The sequence below is a fragment of the Suncus etruscus genome, chromosome 12 (assembly GCF_024139225.1).
Source record: "Suncus etruscus isolate mSunEtr1 chromosome 12, mSunEtr1.pri.cur, whole genome shotgun sequence".
In the NCBI taxonomy this organism is placed as follows: domain Eukaryota; kingdom Metazoa; phylum Chordata; class Mammalia; order Eulipotyphla; family Soricidae; genus Suncus; species Suncus etruscus.
In genome coordinates, this window is record NC_064859.1 from 53,709,832 (window position 1) to 53,730,666 (window position 20,835).

Sequence of the window (20,835 nt, forward strand, 5' to 3'; positions counted from 1 at the left end):
GTGCCCCAGGCTGGAAGGGCTGGAGAAAACCTACTCTAGCCTTTCACCATGGCCCCAGGCCAGAATGAAAGACTCTTCACCAGGGCAGGGCAGGCTAGAACAGCAAGAACCCTCTCTGCTATCTTTTGTCCTTGGCCTTGGCAGTGCTCATTAAAGGTCAGCCACGGTCTTGGCTATTTTAGTGTCCCCCAATGCCCAATGCACAGTGGGATCTGTTGAGTCCAGTGGGTACATTTCCTCAGAGCCCAGGTCCAGCATCTCGCCCATTTGTCTTTCACCTGAAGTTTTGGGGCTCTGAACTGCAGAGAGCCATGTCCAGAAAAAAAGGATCTCTCTGGGCCAGAGAGATAGCATGGAGGTAGGGCATTTGCCTTGCGTGCAGAAGGATGGTGGTTCAAATTCTGGCATCTCTTAGGGTCCTCTGAGCCTGCCAGGAGCAATTTCTGAGTGTAGAGCCAGGAAGAACCACTGAGCACTGCCGGGTGTGACCCAAAAACAAAACAAAACAAAACAAAACAAAGGATATCTCTGGCCATGCTGATTTTTCTGTGAAGATGGAAGGAGCCCAGACACAAAACCAAGTGCCAAGGAAATGCCTGACAGAACGTCATCAAGAGGGGCCTGAGCAGTGGTGCAAGTGGTAAGGCATCTACCTTGTGTGCCCTAGCCTAGGACGGATCCATGTCGATCCATGGCGTCCCACTGGTCCCCCAAGCCAGGAGCGATTTCTGAGAGCATAGCTTAGGAGTAACCCCTGAGTTTCACAAAACAAAACAAAACAGAAAGAACATCACCAAGTGAAGAAGAAGCAGGAATCTGGAACTTTTGCCCAAATTGGTTGTGGGATGAAATCACTTAAACCTATCCCTTCTCCTCCTCCATCTCTTCCTTTTCTTTCTTCTCTCTCTTGTTTCTCTCCTCTCTGTCTCTGTCTCTGTTTCTCTCTTTGTCTGTCTCTCTTTGTATCTGTCTCTGTCTCTGTCAGAATTGGAGTTGTTTATGAGCTACACTCAGCAGTGTTCAGGGCTTACTCTTGGCTCTGTTCAAGATCAATCCTAGAGTGCTCGGGGATCATATGCAGTGCTGGGAATAAAACCTGGGCTGGCCACATACAAGGAAGCCAAGTTTCCCCACTACACCCCATTCTGGGCAATAGGAGTGTCTCATGTATAAAGCATGCACTGCAGGAAGGCTGATGGCGGGGTCTGGAATTCCTGTGGCATCACTTAACTACAGTACTCCTTGGATTTTTAACTAGGACTCCATTACACAGTCCTGAGAATCAGTGTTCTTATGAAAGCAAATGAAGAGCAGGATCGGAGTTTGAGAGGGTAAATACAGCTTTTTCTTACTGTAAACGTTTGTTTCAAAACTGTGCCTAGAACCCAGTAGCTGGCATTATTGTAATCTTTTTTTCTGTTTTGTTTTGTTTTTAATAATTGTTTGGCCACACCAGTGGTGCTCAGGGCTTATTTCTGGTTTGTGAAACCATATGGGGTGGGCAGGTGCTGGGGATAAAACCTGGGACAGCTAGGCACAAGGATGCAAGCTAGAGCATTACCCATTGTACTTTCCCCTCTCACTCTTGTAATGTTTACTTTTTTAAATGATAAAAGACCAGATTCCAGGTTGTGAGGATCCCCACACATCTTGAATTTAAAAAGCCTGGCTGAGATCAGGAAGTAGCCTGTCATTTTTTTAACCTTTATTTTTTTTCAATTCTGGAAATTCCTTCTTTTTTCAACACCAGCCCCCCAGCCAAAGGCCCCAGCTGATAATTTTCCATGACAAAGAACTGGAGCCTGTTGGCTGCCAGGTATCTACCCCCAAACCCAATAAATCCCGATCAAGAGACCCCCCACCCCTAGGGGTTCTTTTTCATTTAGAGTCTCTAAGTTTTTGCCTCCAAAGTAGCTAAACATAAACCAATTAGAACCTAAAGATTTGGGCTAAGGATTGCAGAAAGAAAGGGAATCAGCTGGGGAGTTTCCTCTGAAATCCCAGGACATTCCTAGGCCAAAACTCCAGTTTGTCTGAGGAGGCTCTAGTTACTACTACCCAAAGGAGCTGGGGAAAAGGAGTCAAGACACCAATTTCCAGGGGGAGAGAGAGCAATGAGGTTAGTTAATTTGTGCACTTTGTGTGTGACTGATCCTGGTTTGATCCCAAGCACCACCAGAGGACAGTCAGGAATAAGCCTGGTGTGGCCCCTAAGCCAACAAAAACAAAGGCACCAGTATAAGACTTCTGGTTTCAGTTGCCTTTTTCCAGAATGTTCATAATTGACTAAAATTATATTTAAAAATGTGTTTGTTTGTTTTTTTCAAATTTTTCATCGTCCCTTTCTCATTCTGAAAGGTGCACTAATACCTCAAAAGCTGTGAAATGTGTCTGAATTTGTGTCCCGTTGTTCTGGCTTCTATAAACTGCCAGAACTACCTACAGATAGAAAATATTCCTGTTCTTCAATGTCTTACCAAGAAACTTTGCCTACCTTCCCAACCAAAATATGATTTTGAATTTATAATTGTCTGGTCCTAACTATTCTCAGCCTCCGTCTCAGCAGATGAGTGCCCAAACAGGTGACCCTCTGAAACTATTGTCAGGAACACTGACAGCAAACCAACAGATCTCGGTTCTGGAAAATACCTCTATTTCAGATGAGACTGCTCACACCAGATTTTTTTCTTTTACTCACACCCCAATGGTACTCAGGGGTTTAACTCCTAGTGGTGCTCTCTGAGTGTCAAGGATCTGAGATATGTCAAGTGCAAAGCAAGCACCTTACCTCCCCTGAGTTTGGTTAGGAGAAAAAGCATCTCCTGAGACAGAAATTGCCCTGCACCAGAAGACTAGATTCCAAATTCATTCAAGGATCCCACTAAAAGCAACAGTACAGTAATTAGGAATTTGTGATGGAGGGGGGTGGGCCTGTTTTCTTATCTGCATATTTCTTGAGTTATAAATCAGTGGTTTTCTTTTTTTGTTTGTTTTTTGGGGGCCACATCTGTTTGATGCTCAGGGCTTACTCCTGGCTGGGGGGAACCATATGGGATGTCGAGGGATCGAACCGGTGGTCCATCCTAGGCTAGTGCTTGCAAGGCAGAAGACTTACCTCGAGCGCTACCTTTCCAGTCCCAAAATCAGTGGTTTTCAACTAGGCACCCAGGGCCACCATTTGGCAATGCCTATAGTTCCTTGGGTATACAAGGCTAGACAAGGTGGGTGGTGGTAATACTTTTTGCATCTATCTGATAGATCCCAAGAATGCAATATGGCTTAGCTGCTTAAGCAGCAAGGACAATCACTTTTGTTTTTTACGTTTTGTTTTGGGGGTGGGGCGGGAGTCACACCAGGCTGTGCTCAGGGGTTCAAACATTAAGCCCTGGAGTTTTTCTCTCCAACCCAGGACAACCTCTTCTAAGTCAGACTTTTCACAGTAAATAAACAATGCTGAGATACAGTAACACTGGTCTAAACTAAGATTCTTTTAGATGAGACCCATGTCAGTATCATAGCAATTTCCTTTGAAATCATAGGCTTCCTGGGGTGCCCTTGCGGATAATACTCAAGGCTGCAGAGTAAAGTCGACAACAGGTGAGGCCTGATAATAGTTTCTGGGTCAGAAACTTGACCACTGAGATTCATCTGATCTAAACTTACTCTGTTCAAAATAAATAAACAACCAAACAAAGCTCACTGCCTATAGACCCTCCTGAAGAGTAACTGCTGCATTCCAGTTCTTTCTGACATGGTTGATAGGTCAAAATCTTGCACAAGTGTTTAGGCGTGAGTGGTTACAGGGCTGAAACTTGAGCCCCACATTGCTAGAAAGAAAGAAAATGAAGACAGAGCAAGATTTCCCGGCATCCAGAGTCATCCCTCTTGGATTTATTTCACATGATTCTCAGCATGCAGTGTACTTTCTTGCGGGGAGGGGAATTTTCCCCCGTTCACATTATAAATTAATTTACAAATATAGAATTGTATTAGAAACATTTATAAAAGTTCATATGATCTGTCACATAGAAAAATATCCATAGGAACTGGGGGATTTGTACATAAAACATGGGGATAGGTAGTCTCTTTGGTTGTTCTCTGCATAATACTTAAGAAGCAATGGTGATTATTTATACCTCGACTGTATAGTCCAAAATATCAAAATTTTTAAGAGATATATTCAGCTTGAAAGAAAAAACAAGTTAAAATTTACATGTGCTTTTTGTGTTCTTTTTCTAAAACAATTAAAACCCTAGTGAGGCACATATCAAAGAATATGGTAAAAGAGCAATTCATAAGACATATTTCATCTTTATGAACACTATTCCCACAAAATCAATAATCTTAAACAAATTTCAAGTTTTTAACAGTTTGAGTTTGCCAAGTATCAGATACTCTTCAAGGCACTGGGTGGCCAGACCAATGAATTATTCAAATAAAAGTCTAACTTTGGAAAAGACAAAGGATGACTGAAAAATACTTTAGAATTTCCCACAAAGACTTTACTTTTAAAAAACTAATTTAAATGGTATAAAAATATCAAATAAATTTTTTAAAAATAAAATGCAATTTTTTTTTTTAAAAAACACAAAAACATCCATGGCATGAGATAGGTTAGCAAACTGAGAAAATGGTCCCAAGGCTCAAGACTGACAGCAGGCAGGTAGGTAGGCAGGCAGGCAGTGCAACTGAAGTGAAATCCTTTCAAGCAGAAGCTTTGGTCAAATGGACCTAGCTCTGCGGACTCCCATTATAGTATGTCCATTTACTGATGCTGGTGCTTTGCTTCTCAGAATTGTAGCAGAAGCTCACACTCTCTGGAGACTGGGTCTGCAGTGGGCAAGTTATCTAACGCCCCAGAGTCCACCCATGTCCTTTGTTTTGAGGCTGATGTGAAGGTGAAATGTTTCCATAAATGCATGTCAAATGTTCAGAGCTGAGCCTGGTACCCAGGGCTTGCCTGGGCAGTTCTAATGCTGTTACAATCAGCCAAAGAACAGACATTGAACAGAAGCCAGTGAACCAGGATCTGGAGAAAACTGAAGGATGGGTGGGAACACCTCGTAGTCATAGTCTTTCTAATCAACGGGGCCCTTTTTGAGATATGAATCTTAGAGCTATTCCCACCTTGCAAAGTAGCAATAGCAGTGGATTTGTTAACATTTAGGGGTCATAATAAGAAAACTGTCAATCAAGCCCAGGGGAAATGATGCTATCAGTATGAAGCTGACACAGTAGTAAGCAATAAGACTTTTGGGGTCACCTTCATATATGCAGTCAGTTGTGGGCCCAAATAAAATGATATGGCTTCTAACTGGACAGTATTTGCAATTCTCAGAAGCAAAAATCCTAGATGGCCTGTCCTAGAAAAATCCACATATCAAAACAATGTAAGACTAAGGTTATCTCAGTTCACAAAAATTATTAAAATTCAGACATCTGACTTTTCTAGAAAAGTCAGGCAGAAGATACGTTGGAAAGAGATAACTAGTTGCCCATACAGCCTTCAGAACTATCACTCCTGTTTTTGTTGTCAATTCTTTGTCTTCTCCAATAACTTCACGTATTTCTTTTCTTCTTCTTCTTTTTTTTTTTTTTTTTTGGCCAGCCCCTCTATCCCCATGTGCTTATAACCCTGATAGGCAGCACTGAGGGGGAAAAAAAAAGAAAAAGAAAAAAAAAAAATAAAGATAGACAGACTGGACTCTCCAAGAGCTCCTTGTACAGAGGAAGGAAGATCTCTCTCTCTAGAGAGATCCATCAAGTCTAAAGAGACCCACGTAAGCTGGTTGTTCAAAGTTATCTGCTATACCTGGGCTCTACACTTGGACAAGGACCACAGACCACTCAGGAGCTCCAGAGAGACTCGGAATCTCAAGTTCCTTCCTGGACCTTGGAATCCATCTCATTGCAAGCCCCCAGGAGAGTTTTCAAGTATGCAATCCCCTATACCTCAGAGCCCTCCCGGGGGTAGACCGTGCTGAAGTTGTAGAAAGGGTTGCTGCTGGTGCTGCCCGGGAAGGGGTTGTAATAAGAAGATCTCTGGCTGCTGGTGGTGACAGAGCTGTTGTTGAGCTGCACGGTGTCTGAGGAGGCCTCTGAGATGAAGCTTGTGGGGAACGTGCTGCTGGTGGGGATCTGGGTTCCCTGGATCCCAAGGTGGCGGCTGCCAGGGAGCACACGCTGGCCATTGGCACTATTGCTGCCACTCAGGGAGCTGAAGAAGGGACTAAGACAGGGGGTAGAGCTGAGCATGGGGGCTCCAGGCGAGGAGGCAGTACTCTTGCTGCCCTCTGGGTGCTCTGTGGACTGAAAGGGCCTCATCAGTGAGGAAGAGGCACTTTCTCCATCGGACTTCCCACCCACTCCCAGTGTTGATGGGAGCCCATCCTCAGATTTCACCACTGCAGAGCTACTGCTGGCCTCAGAGCGGCGCTTTCGCTTCCTTCGGAAGTTCCCCTTGTCAAACATCTTCTCACAGTTGGGATCCAGGGTCCAGTAATTACCCTTCCCTGTGAAAAGGAAGGAAGAGGAGGCATTAGGAAGGAGCTGGCATTTCCCCTACCAGCAACATCAAATACTACTGAATTCCGAGATCCAGCAGTATAACCCCTTACCTTCTATCTGAAAGACATAAAAACACTAAATCAAAAGGATACTTGCACCCTGTTACTGAGGCCTCATTCACAAGTAACATAGAACCTGCCCTTTGCCCTAGTAAAAGCAACAGAAGGGCTTTTATACCCAGGGTCTGTGTTTTCCCAGTGGAGGGTCCCCTTGTAGCTAAGATTATGCTGTCTTTGGGAACAAGGTGGCTGGAATCTGAAATGATCATGCTAAGGAAAATAAGTGAGGTGTCCTTACCAGATAGCTCCATTCATGCAAAATATTAATAACTAAAGCAAATAGATTGGCATAAACCAACAAAACTAACTCCTAGACTAATGAAAACTGATGATTGCCAAGAGGGATGGAAGGAATAAGTTAAGAGAACTGGAGTCACAGAGATAGTAGTGCATAGGGCCATACTTGCCTTACATATGGTCAACATAGGTTCAATTCTAATGATTCCATATGGTTCCCCCCCCCCCCAGGCCCTCCAGGAATGGTCCCTGAGTGCAGAACTAGGAATAAACCTTAAGCACAGCTGGGTACGCTACCATCTCCTAAAAAAAACACTTAAATCTTTTTAGTACTAGTTGCAATATATTACAAAGAGGTGTGATGCTAAACTCCTAGAATTCCATGATTTTTTTTCTTTCGGTTTTGGGGTCATACCCGGCAGCACTCTGGGGTTACTCCTGGCTCTATGCTCAGAAATCGCTCCTGGCAGGCTCAGGGGACCATATGGGATGCTGAGATTCAAATCACCAACCTTGCACGTGCAAGGCAAAAACCTTACCTCCATGCTATCTCTCCAGCCCCGAATTCCATGAATTTACATAAAAATATAAACCAGTAATAAGCCAATTTAAAAGTATTTCAAAAAAAAAGTATTTCAAAAATAGAACGTATTTCATTGGCTTAAATAACTACATAGCTTTCACATAGCAAGTAGTGAAAAGCTGATTATTTTTTATTAAAAGAAAATAACTGGGGCCAGAGAGATAGCACAGAAGTAGGGTGTTTGCCTAGCAAAGAACCAACCCAGAACCAATGTTGGTCACTTGGTTGGTTGGTCTCGGCATCCCATATGATCCCCAGTGCCTGCCAGGAGCAATTTCTGATCACAGAGCCAGACGTAACCCCTGAGCGCAGCTGGGTATGGCCTCCCCCAAAAAAGGAAGAAAAGAAAAGAACTATATGCCCCCTGCACTTTCCCTTCCAACCCCCACCCCCACTAAGGCAAGATTAAATACTGGATCCTCTTGTCTGACAGAACAAGAAAATGACAAAAATTATTACTGAGCAGTCATTGCTTGAACAATGCCTCAGAGACTTATATCTGGGCAAACCTGAGGTCGGGGCTTCATTGAATGCATAATGCAGTACTACTCTTCTGCTTAAAAAAAAAATCCCCTTTTTTTCTCTTTCTTAAGATTAAAAAAAGAAGCTATCACTTCAGAGATTTTATCTTCAAAAGCTCTTTGTCACTTCTGCAAAACCATCATTTTACACTCACAGGTGTGGGTAAGCACTTAACTGGATAAACTCAAATTGGATAAACTCAGTAGCGCCTCACAGCCCTCTAGAGACAGGTATTTAGTGATTCCATTTCTCAGACCCAAGAAACTGAGGAGCTGGTTAACAACCACATATTCTCAGTGGCAGCAGAGCTGGGGTTTAAGCAGACTGGATCTAGAGTCAGCATTATTTGGGGAAGGGGAAACACTAGGGGGACTCCTAGCTGTGCTCAGAGGACTTACTCTTGGCTTGGTGCTCAGGGTCGTATATGTGGTGCCAGGGATTAAACACAAGCCTGCAGTATGCAAAGCAAAGCTGTAGGTCTCTCCACCCTAGATTCAACATTTTTCTTAAGATTATGTAGCACAGTAGTAGGGTGTTTGCCTTGCATGCAGCTGATATGGATTGGACCTGGATTAGATCCCTGGCATCCAATATGGTCCCCGAGCTTGCCAGGAGCTATTTTTGAGCACAAAGCCAGGAGTAATTTCTGAGTGTCACCGATGTGGTTCCCCCCCTCCCCCAATTATGTATGCTGCTTCCAAAAACTAGCATGGCCCCCTCCAACACACATTTTCCCCACTGACACATTCTACAAATAGCTGGTAGGAATACAATTCCATTCACAAAACTACCATAAATAATAGTGACACCTATGAGCATTTCTATTATGTTAGCTTGGAACTTCATACAGTCACACCACTGGCTACAGAATCCTAAACTTTCTAGGAGTATAATGGATAATTTACATGATAATCTCAGGTGCTTCAGAGGCCAAATCGAGAAGATGCATGGATTTCTGTAACTACATGCTCTACCCAACGGGTAACTGCTAGTAACATACGGGCACTCAAATACGACTAGTCCAGGTGAAAGAAAAGGGGAAATATTTTGAAGATGTTGCACCAAAAAATAATTTGTTACAGGTTGAAACACAACTTGGAAGTTATCTAAGATTGAAAACCATTACACTATGTTTTCTTTTGACTCATTTTTTTTTTTTAATGAAGCTACTAAAAAATTTGCAATCTCGGGGCAGGAGCTAGTACAGCGGGCAAGGCTCCTGACTTGCACTCGGGTTCTGACACCCCATAAGATCCTTGAGCACCGCTAAGCGTGACCTGAGTACAGAGCCGGGTGTACTCAAGTCCCCCATAAATTACAATCCCATGCGTTGCGCCTTATTTCCTGGGAAAGCCCTGCTCTAGAATAAACAGGATAGAGCTCATTTTGTACTCGAGTATTTCCCTCTGTCCCAGAGTTTGCATCTCTCCACTTTTCAGTCTACGAAGGAAACTGATCTTCTAATACGATCCCCCTCAGCCTAGAATTTAGATCCGAAAAAAAACCGATATGGTCAAAGGCGCCAAACCCACTGCGCAGGACTCAGCTAGAGTTCTGTCCCTCTGCCCCTATCTCAGGTCGCCCGTGCCACGACCCTCAAATCACCTCGCAAAGACGCCAGAGGAAGCAGACCCCTGGGTCTCGCACCCCATTTAGCAGCTCGTTCGGGGATTCTCGGCTCATCTTTATCACACCTAATCCGAGAGTTGCGCTCTTAATCTACATCTCCGCTTCAAGAGCCTCCTTTCCAGCGAGCCTCGGTTCCTGGCAAAGGGTCCGATACTTAGCCAGGTCTCGGCCAAGTTTTACGCACTGCAAGCAGCCGAGGTTCCCGGCGCTCCCATGCCCGGATTAGGGCCAGCTCCAATCTCCTCGTGGGTGTTCCAAGGAGCCCCACAGGGGCTCGGAGAGATAGATAAACCCGCGGCCAACCCAGGACGGAGCCGGGTTCAATTCCAGCCATCCCACAGGGTCTTCCCCACCCCCGAGCTTGCCAGGAGCAGATTTCTGAGCACAGCAGAGTCACCCGTGAGCGCAGACGGATATGTCCCCAAAACCCAAAAACAACAAAGCAAGCAGTCCCTAGGAATCGGGGCTCCTCCCCGCACCCCCGCGCGGGCTCAACAACTCACCTGGGTCGTCCTCGTCCCGGGGCACCTTCTTGAAGCAGTCGTTGAGCGACAGGTTGTGCCGGATGGAGTTCTGCCAGCCGGCCTTGCTGCGCTGGTAGAAGGGGAAGCGGCCGGCCACGAACTGGTAGATGTGGCTGAGCGTGAGCTTGCGCTCGGGCGCGTTCTGGATGGCCATGGCGATGAGCGCGGAGTAGGAGAAGGGCGGCCGCACCATCTTCACCAGGTCCTCGGGGCTGGTCAGGGACAGCCAGCTCAGGTCTCCGGGCGCCGACGGGCCGGCGGGCGTGCCGGGCGCCGACTGCGCAAAGGCGCGCTGGGCGCACGCGAAGTTGCCCGCGGCCGTGGGCGCCGCGGTGGGCAGGAAGGGCGAGGGGGCGGCCCCGGGGGGCGGCGGCGGCGGCGGGGCGCTCAGGTAGGCGGCGGCCGAGCCCCCCGCAGCCGGGCCGTTGAACCACAGGTAAGGGTTGGGGGTGGCGGGCGAGGCCGCGTAGTCCGCTAGCCCGTACGGGGCCCGGCCGGCCGGGGATGCGCTCGGGGCGGCGGCGTTGGACGAGGACAGGCCGGTCTGCGAGTACACCCCGAAGTTGTCGCCGCAGTAGAGAGCCATGTCGGGGGCCGGGGTGGCGGGGTGCGGCGTGGCGGCGGCGAGGGGCGAGCGCGTCTGGTCTCGCCTCCCGGAGGGCGAGAGCATCCCTTGGCGGGCCAACCGGGCGGGCCCCAACTCGGCCTCGGGCTCCGGGACGACTGCAGCTGGATGGGATCTGGGCGCCGTGCGCGTTGCACCCGGCCTGCTCGCCCACCCGCTTCTTATAACCCGCGGGTGGCGGGGCTCCACCCGGTCCCGCCCGGGGCTGTCCACGCCCCCGACACACCCCAGCGGCCCGGCCCGGCCCGGCGCGCTCGCTTCCTCGCCCCTGCAGCCGAGCCCGAATCCCCGGAGCCCCGCTGGAGCCGGCGCCTGCATGGGAGGAAAGCGGGAAGCCCAGCTTCGAACCCATGCAGAAGTCAAAAGGGTCGAGCCCGGGCCGGAGAGATAGCATGGAAGTAAGGCGTTTGCCTTGCATGCAGAAGGACGGCGGTTCGAATCCCGGCATCCCATATGGTCCCCCGAGCCTACCAGGAGCAATTTCTGAGCATAGAAGAGCCAGAAGGAACCCCTGGGCACTGCCGAGTGTGACCCAAAAAAAAAACAAAATAAAAGGGTCGAACCAGGGCCGGAGAGATAGATAGCACAGCTGTAGGGCATTTGTTTGCCTGGCACGCAGGCAATTCAGGATGGATGGTGGTTCGAATCCCGGCATTCCCATATGGTCCCCTCTTGTGTCTGCCAGGGGCGATTTTTGAGCGCAGAGCCAAGAGGAACCCCTGAGAGCCGCCAGGTGTGACCCCCAAAAACAACAACAACATAAAGGGTCGAACCAAAGGGTGAGACAAAGAAAGCCCAGACGGCATAGGTGTCGCTGAAAAAGCCCCTTTCTGTGGGTTCCCCGATGGTCGCCCCGGCACCTGCTAGTAGCGCATTTGGTGGGGGGGGGGGGGTTCCTGCTGGTCTCTGCGCCTTTTGGGAATGTGGTTGCAAGGACCGGACCGACCCCCCCTCCCCCCAGTGGAGAGTCGTCGGCACGGTTGCTAACTCTCCAGGGACTGGGGTCAAGGGTCCATTAAATGGGCCATCTTGAGTGGGTGCCCTTCCCCGAAGTCCCGGAGTGGAAGGGCTGAAATCCGACTTTAATTTGCCCAGCCGTGTCTTTAACAGGCTTAATTCATTCCCCTGACGCCCAGTTCGCTGTAGTTGGGTATGATTTGTTATTTTCAGAAACAAATGGAAAGACCGGCGGGTTTGGAATTGGCATTTTAAAGTCCACCGTAATTGCGGCTGTTCCAGAAACGCTCCTTTACAAATAAAGGTCTCAACGAATTATAGTCTCTAAGACGCTCTCGACTTGGTTAACGTTTTTTCAAAGTCAGTTTCTGCCTGGAGAAAGCAAACAAAATCTATAAAACGCCGCGGCGACCCCACCCGTCACGTTAATTTAATGGTTCCAAACAATAAACGTTTCTTTAACTGTTGAGTATTATTTATCAATTAGGTGCTTATGAAGTTAACAGATTTGAGAATCTCGTTTAAGGGAGCGAAAGTGATTTTTGTTTTCTATTTGCCAATTGCAAACTGATTAAGAATATTTCATTTTTCAGAAAATCTACCTCTTCCCCCTTTCCATCATCAAGTTAGTTATTGGTGAGGATTGCGTTCTTCTGTCACTTCACATCTTAAAGATTGAAATCTATCGATACTTACTTAGCAAACTTTAATATCTAAGATGCAAACCAAACTTCAAGTATAACTATGTGTTTTCTAGACCTAAAAAGAGCTCTTTGTCCATAGGATTTCATTATATCTCATGACAGGTAGGTGCTACAGAAAGGGAGCATTTGCCTTAATTGTATCTTGATTTTAGGATCTAAATATTTTCTTAATTTAGGTCAACACAGTGACTTCCTCTCCATAGAACCTAAAAGACAATTGTTTTGATTTGTTATCTCTTTGAATGATAATAAGAAGGTAATTATAATCTGGAGAACTGGAAATCAATTCTCAAATTTGTGTTCGAATTAACTTTTTTTTTTTTTTTTTGGTTTTTTGGGCCACACCCGTTTGATGCTCAGGGGTTACTCCTTGGCTAAGCGCTCAAAATTGCCCCTGGCTTGGGGGGGGACCATACGGGACATCGGGGGATCAAACCTCGGTCCTTCCTTGGCTAGCGCTTGCAAGGCAGACACCTTGCCTCCAGCGCCACCTAACCGGCTCCGAAAGGTCTTGATGTTTTATTTCTTGATTTGATTAAAGGTTCTTACCATTTACAGACTTTTGGTACCTTAATTTTTGTTCTTTTGAAGACTCTTCATTTTAAATGATAGGGCCACCTAGTGGTTCTTTGCTTTTATTACAGCATCCAGGTGGGACGAGTTCTGTGTGGCTGACACCCTCTCTAGTTTGGGAAATTATGCTTTTCTAATCATCACATCTTCATTAGCTGAGTTTAAAGATGATATTGAGCGGGGCAGAGCAATAACACAGTGGGTAGGGCATTTGCCTTGCAAGCAGTAGACTCGAGTTTGATCCCCAGCATCCCAGATGGTCCCCAGATCCTGCCAGGAGTAATTTCTGAGCCCAGAACGAGGAGTAACCCCTGAGTGCTGCCGGGTATGCACCCCCCCACCCCCCCCCAAAAAAACCTAAATAAAATAAAAGTAATATTGAGGTCTAGAGTAATAGTACAGCAGATAGGTCACTTGCCTTGCACACTCTGATCACAATCTGATCCTCAACACTTCTACTGTTCCCTGAGAGCCTCCCAAGGAGTAATCCCTAAACACAGATAGATGTGGCCCAAAGAAAACCCAAAAGTAAAACTAATAATTAGTTATGATCTAAAATTATTTACTTTCATTTTTTTCTATATTAAAAAAAATTAAATTGGGGCCAGAGCAATAGCACAGCAGGTAGGGCATTTGACTTGCATGCTGCTGACCTTGGCATCCCATAAGATCCCCCAAGTACTGCCAGGAATGACCCCTGAGCTTAGTTAGGAGTAACCCCTGAGCACTACCAGGCGTGTCCCCCCCCCCCAAATTAAATTGAATAAACTTCTGATACTAGTAAAAGATAAAAAATGCTTCATATTGGGGCTTGAGTGATAGCACAGTGACAGGGCCTTGCATGCAGCCAAGCCAGGACTGACCTGGGTTCAATCCCCAACATCCCATATGGTTCCCCGATCCTGTCAGAAATTATTTCTGAGCCCAGAGCCAAGAGTAACCCCTGAGAGCCACCAAGTGTGGCCCAAAAACCAAAAAAAAAAAAAAAAAATTAAAATTAAAAAAATCTTAAGATGAAAGTTTTTGGGGCCGGAGAGATAGCATGGAGGTAAGGCATATGCCTTTCATTCAGGAGATCATCGGTTCAAATCCCGGCATCCCATATGGTCCCCCATGCCTGCCAGGAGCAATTTCTGAGCCTGGAGCCAGGAATAACCCCTGAGCACTGCCGGGTGTGACCCAAAAACAAAACAAAACAAAAAGGTGAAAGTTTGGGGCCGTCGAGGTGGCGCTAGAGGTAAGGTGTCTGCCTTGCAAGCGCTAGCCAAGGATCAGGACCGCGGTTTGATCCCCCGTCGTCCCATATGGTCCCCCCAAGCCAGGGGCAATTTCTGAGCGTTTAGCCAGGAGTAACCCCTGAGCATCAAATGGTGTGGCCCGAAAAACCAAAAAAAAAAAAAAAAGATGAAAGTTTTCAGTAATAATGTTTCATCAGAAGGCCTTTTTTTCCCCACAAAAATATATAATCAAGGCAGTTAGCTTACTACAGCGTTTTTCAACCACTGTGCTGCGGCACACTAGTATGCCATGAGATATTGTCTGGTGTGCCATAGGAAAAATTCCAATTTCATCCGTAACATGTGGCTTCGGCATGACTGGTCTTTGTGAGCTGAAGCGCATGTTATGAGCTATAAAAATTAAAGACAGAGAGAGACTGAGAGCTGTTGATGAAGAGCTACGTGTGTGTCTTTCTTCGATTCCTGCCAGAATATCAGCTTTGTGTTCAGCCAAACAGGCCCAGGTTTCGCACTGAGTATGAACAATGATATGAACAATTATAAAATACTTTATTATTTCATAATAAAGTAATTATAAAATAATTTCTTTGTGTTTATTTGATTCCTATTCAAGAGAATTACTTTCTATATAGTCAATATAGGCACAGAGTTAAATTGTTTTAACATTTTCTAATGGTGGTGTGTCTTGTGATTTTTTTCATGAGAAAAGTGTGCCTTTGCACAAAAAGGTTGAAAAACGTTGGCTTACCATATCTAATAAGTGTAAAGTAAGAATGTTTCCAAAATGTTTCCGATGTTTTCCATTGCTGGAAAATACGGCATGTCGGTGAATTAATCAAAGAAAATATATTATTTATTCTCTTGGGCCCGAGAGATAGCACACAGCGGCGTTTGCCTTGCAAGCAGCCAATCCAGGACCAAAGGTGGTTGGTTCGAATCCCGGTGTCCCATATGATCCCCCGTGCCTGCCAGGAGCTATTTCTGAGCAGACAGCCAGTAGTAACCCCTGAGCACCGCCGGGTATGGCCCAAAAACCAAAAAAAATAAATAAATAAAAAATAAAAAAATAAATAAAGAAGAAAAAAAAAGAAAATATATTATTTATTCTCTAGATACTTGCTATTATAGAGAAGCAATGAGAAAGTTAGCAAATATCTAGAGAATAAATAATATAATATAATCAGTGTTTCATTTTAATAAAATTGTAACAATATAATTCATTTCCAGCATCATATAAACATACAAACACTGGTGTTTGCTAGTACTTATTTTTTATATATTTGCAGAGGAAGAAAAAGATAACATCAAAGAATGACAACTTGGACAAAGTTGTCTGTGCCTCACATTGATCCTTCCTGTCTGTCTCAGTATGGTGCATTCCCTTTCCTATCTTTGGAAAATTCTCAGATGGAAAACGGGAGATCTGCCCATGTCTCTTTTCTGGCGTCTCATTTCACCTCTCTGTGCCTATTTTAAACCTCTTCTAGCAAATCAGAGAGATTCTTTAAAAAAATGGATTCTGTTTGGATTCAGTTTTGAAACACATTATCCACTAAGAGCAAATGAGTAAGAATATTAAATAATCAACATCTGTTGGCTGAATGAATGCCTACTAAAAGTGCCTTATGGAGAATCAGGGGTGAGGGGACATTGCCAGGTGTGACCCTCTGGCCCCCCAATAAATGGACTAGGAGACAGTAAGAAAGATAGTAGAAAAAGTAAGATATTTCTTTGCATGAGGCCAAGCTTGATTCGTGTCCCAGGCCCGGATTGTGATCTGCTAAGCACTGTCAAGAGTAATCCTTGAGGGGCCAGAGAGATAGCATGGAGGTAAGGCGTCTGCCTTTCATGCAGGAGGTCATCGGTTCGAATCCTGGCGTCCCATATGGTCCCCCGTGCCTGCCAGGAGCAATTTCTGAGCCTGGAGCCAGGAATAACCCCTGAGCACTGCCGGGTGTGACCCAAAAACCACAAAAAAAAAAAAAAAAAAAGAGTAATCCTTGAGCAGCCCTGGGTATATAGGAATGCTCAAATGATGACCTGAGATACTGTGGGGAGGGGAAAATAGCCCTACAATAATTGGGTCACCCGATGTCTGCTCAATAAGTGCATTTATGATTGAGTGGTCACAGCCTGGATAACTGAAGAGATTTAAGCCTTACTTGTTCTCACCATCCCTACCCCCTACTCCACTCACATCCCCATCTCTAACCATGTAATACTTCTCCTTTAGAGTTGCTACTTTTAGGAGAGAGAAGCAGATGAAGAACACTATTCTCTCCCTCAACATGCAGATTGAAAACAGAGCTAGGCAGACCCACCATTCTCAGAGACCTATAACTCCAGTGGGTCTAGGTGTTTATATGAAACTAAGGCAATCCTTAGCTCTGTAAGAGCAGGTCTCCACCAGCTGGGCATCTGCCTTCTGATCCCAGAGTCCTTTTCCCTCTAAGTGCCTTCTGTTGACTTTGGCCACTAGATCCTGCCAGTCAGCCCACTCAACCTGCCTGGAGTCAGGGATGCTCCAGGGGGCAAAAATCAACCCTGTGTTACTCCATAACACCTAATTACTCATCAGCTAACCCCCAAGATTCGTGAAGTACTTCTCACATAATAAGCACAAGAGGTGAAGAAAATAATAAGTTGTGAAGAAACTGGAAGCCTGAAACATCTGAGAATACCAGAGAAATTTCATGTAACATTGGGGGTGGGAATGTCCCTCTGGTAAAGAGGGGTGTTCTTTTAATGACTGAAATCCAACTACAAACATGTTTGTAGATGCACCAAACATGGTGCCTTTTCTCCACCAAAAAATATATAATCAATGCAGTTAGATTGAAAAAGAAGAGAAAGAAAGAAAGAAAGAAAGAAAGAAAGAAAGAAAGAAAGAAAGAAAGAAAGAAAGAAAGAAAGAAAGAAAGAAAGAAAGAAAGAAAGAAAGAAGAAAAGAAAGAAAGAAAGAAAGAAAGAAAGAAGAAAGAAAAGAAAGAAAGAAAGAAAGAAAGAAAGAAAGAAGAAAGAAAGAAGAAAAAGAAAGAAAGAAAGAAAGAAAGAAAGAAAGAAAGAAAGAAAGGAAAGAAAGAAAAGAAAGAAGGAAGGAGAAGGAAGGAAGGAAGGAAGGAAGGAGGGAGGGAGGAAGGAGGGAGGGAGGGAGGGAGGGAGGGAGGGAGGAAGGGAGGAAGGGAGGAAGGAAGGAAGGAGGGAAGGAAGGAGGAAGGAAGGAAGGAAGGAAGGAAGAAAGAAAGAAGAGAAAGAAGAAGAAAGAAAGAAAGAAAGAAAGAAGAAAGAGAGAGAAAGAAAGAAAGAAAGAAAGAAAGAAAGAAGACAGAAAGAGAGAAAAAGAAAGAAAGAAAGAAAGAAAGAGAGATAAAGAAAGAAGAAAGAAAGAAAGAGAAAGAAAGAAGAAAGAAGAAAAAAGAAAGAAGAAAGAAAGAAGAAAGAAAGAAAGAAGGAAGAAAGTAAGGAAGAAAGAAAGAAAGAAAGAAAGAAAGAAAGAAAGAAAGAAAGAAAGAAAGAAATTAATTCCATGCACTTAATTCAGAAGATAAGGGTAGGGAGAACCTATCATTTTCCCAGAATGCAGTGCTCCAATAATTCCTTCAGCTGAGCAAAGTCATTACCAAACGTGAGCCTTAAACCTCTCCCCACCCTTCCTTCTACCAGTCCTCTAGAATGCCCTTGACCTTTAGCTCTAACTGATTAGATTCACGTGTGAGTTTTCTCAACTAACTTCTCACCCTCTTCCTTCTACTCAGAGTCCTTTAGCTCTTGGAGGACTCATTCCCTATCCTGATGCTTCCCAATTTCCCCTGAGGCCCCTTCTCGAGGGAGTCCTGAGATGATCTCCCCCTAAGGCAAGGCTCTCAGGCTCTACTATAACCCTGGGTGGAGCCAGCACCCACCTGGGTGACTCACCCAATTCCCTGACACACACCCCCTCCATACATACAGATGACCAACTCTAATCCAGTTTGACCATCCACTAAACAGGGATTTCAACAGGATGAATATTGTGACTGCTTCCCCACCTTTTATTTATAACAAAGAACATGTCCTGAACATATGAAACTGTGCTAAACATCTTACGTGCATTATGTCATTAGATTATCCAGTAATCCTAAAAGATAAGAATGATTAGTCCACATTTTACATATGAAGCAACAAACTGAAAGGCTACTAAATAATTTAACTGCAGGCTAGTAACTGGCTCAAAAGGTTAAAGTGCCTGAAGCCTGACTCTTATCTACCATATAGTTCTACAAAGTACCTGGCCTTTCATTCTCTCACCCCACATTTTTGTGGTGGCACCCAATTTCTGAGTGTGCAGCTGATATTCAGAGCCAGTCTGTTGCAGAGCCCATGATCATGGTTTCAGCATTTGTGTCTTTATCATTTATTTGCCCTGTGCCTGATCCAGGGCCTAACAACTATGCAGACTTCATGATGCTCTGTAGCTTGAGTGAGTAAAAAGTTAAAAGGCATTAAATGACATGAACTTAATAAATGGTATGAAGTGAACCCCTAAACACCTGCCACTTTTTTTTCTCTATACAAAGGCAGCCAATTGGCTATTAAAAGTCTTTTGCTTTGCTCCAGGAAATCTTTCAGGGACTTACAACATGGAATCCATTTATTCATGTGACTCTGCACCTTCCCTGCTCATATGCATTTTAGGGAATCTTCCCAAAAAGTTCCTATGCCCACTGGTGCTTCCATTCATGAAATATTCAGAGGGGGCCCGCCAGTACAGTGAGATGGTTTACAGCCACTGCCAGGATTTGATGGTATCCTCCCATTTCTGTTAGGCAATATTTTAACTTTAACCCAATTTAAAAGATACTTACATTGTTTTTAAGTGGCTCAGAGTAATCCAATTGCTTTGTATGTGTGGGGCTAGGGATCTGATCTCCAGCATTATATACAAAGATAGTTTTAAAAGTAAAAATAACAGGGGCCAGAGAGATAGTATGGAGGTAGGTGTTTGTCATACATGCAGAAGGACGGTGGTTTGAATCCTGGCATCTCATATGGTCCCTCAAGCGATTTCTGAGCGAAGAGCCAGGAGTAAACCCCTCAGTACTGATGGGTGTAACCCAAAAACCAAAAAAAAAATAAAATAAAATAATAATAATAAATAAAAATAATAGGGCTAAAGCAATAGCACAGTGGAAGGGTGTTTGTCTTGCACGCGGCCAATCCAGGAAGGACCCAGATTCGATCCTTGGCATCCCCTATAGTCCCTTGAGCCTGCCAGGAGCAATTTCTTAGTACAGAGCCAGGAGTAACCACTAAGCACCTCCAGGTGAGGCCCAAAACTCAACAAACAAACAAACAAACAAATAAATAAATATAATACAATGACTATGACTTTATTGACTTATAGTAGTAACTCCCCAACTAAAACTTTCTGGCTGGGAATATGTACTTTAATTCATGTACCTAACTGTATAGAATCCTGACAAGTAAGTGAAAAAGATCAGTATGAGCAAAGGCATCACTCTGGGTTACAAAAGTAAGAGTTTTGAAGAAGGAGCAGAGAAGTTTGGAGGAACAGAGAGGAAGCTGGTGGTAATGCATGCACATTGCTCAATAGCCTTGGGTATATTGGGGTATAGATATAAGGTAAGTACCAAACAGAACTCAGGGGGACCCCCTCTTTCACAAAGAACTTGAATGTGGCTGACCTAATCCCTGGCACCACATATAGTCCCCAAATATCACCAGGAATGATCCTGAAGCCCTGAGCACTTCAAGCTGTGGCCCAAAACCCAGGTGTAAGAGCCAATACTATTTTAAACATGTGTCTCAAACTATAGCAATTAAGCTTTTTTAATGAGTGGGATGGAGATATAGTACAATGTTGAAAGTGGTTCTCAGTTTCACAAGGAGTGATGAACCTGGGTTGGCTGCATGTAAGGCAAGAGCCTGACCCACTGTACTATTGCTCTCACTCCTTAGTTCATTCCTCTGTACCTCTTATGATCCCCCTAGTCTGCCTAGACTGATCCTTGAAAACAGAGCCAGGAATAAGCCCTAAAACACATCTGGGTGTAACACAAAAAAGGAAAAAGAGGGAAAAAAGGAAAAAAAATTACTTTTCAGAATTGGATGTGGCCAGAGAGATATTGTACGGATATTGTTAAGATGCTTTCCTTGCATATAACTGACCCAGGTTCAAGCTCGAGCACCACATATTGTCCCCAAAGGACTGCCAGGAGTTATCCCTGAGCAGGTATGGCCCAAACAACTTCCTCACACCCACCTACAAACAATAAAGTAGATGCTGGGGCCAGAGTAATTTTTATAGCCCTTAGGGCTCTTGCCTTGCATTTGGCGGGCCCAGGTTTGATCCCTGCCACCACAAATAATCCCTTGAGTCCTGCCAGAAATGATCCCTAAACACATAAGCACATGCCAGGAATTAGCCTGGAGCACAGCTAGGTGTGACCCAAACCCACCCACTATGTTCTCTACCTTCAAAATATTAATCTATGTGTTAACTCTGTGAAAGAAAAGCCATAGCTTCAGTTTTCTTTTACCTTTTTAGTTTGGGGCCACACCTAACAATACTCAGGGTTCTGCACTCAGGAATTACTCCTGGTGCATTTGGGATTAGC

At 44.9% G+C, this 20,835-nt stretch overlaps 1 protein-coding gene across 1 annotated transcript; it reads right to left on the reverse strand.

Moving 5' to 3' along the window:
* Positions 1-5,946: 5,946 nt before the first annotated feature.
* On the reverse strand, positions 5,947-10,707 carry FOXI3 (forkhead box I3). Its single transcript, XM_049784935.1, has 2 exons — positions 10,101-10,707; positions 5,947-6,512 (listed from the first exon to the last, which is right to left on the reverse strand). Exons 1-2 carry the CDS (start codon positions 10,705-10,707, stop codon positions 5,947-5,949), a joined length of 1,173 nt encoding a protein of 390 aa, XP_049640892.1.
* Between the last annotated feature and the right edge of the window lie 10,128 nt (positions 10,708-20,835).

Bases quoted from the DNA above. Each gene is read 5' to 3' on its own strand.
- FOXI3 (XM_049784935.1), bottom strand. From the start codon at position 10,707: ATGGCTCTCTACTGCGGCGACAACTTCGGGGTGTACTCGCAGACCGGC. The intron at 6,513-10,100 runs GTGAGTTGTTGA...TCCTTTTCACAG, and splicing joins CCGGGACGAGGACGACCCAG to GGAAGGGTAATTACTGGACC.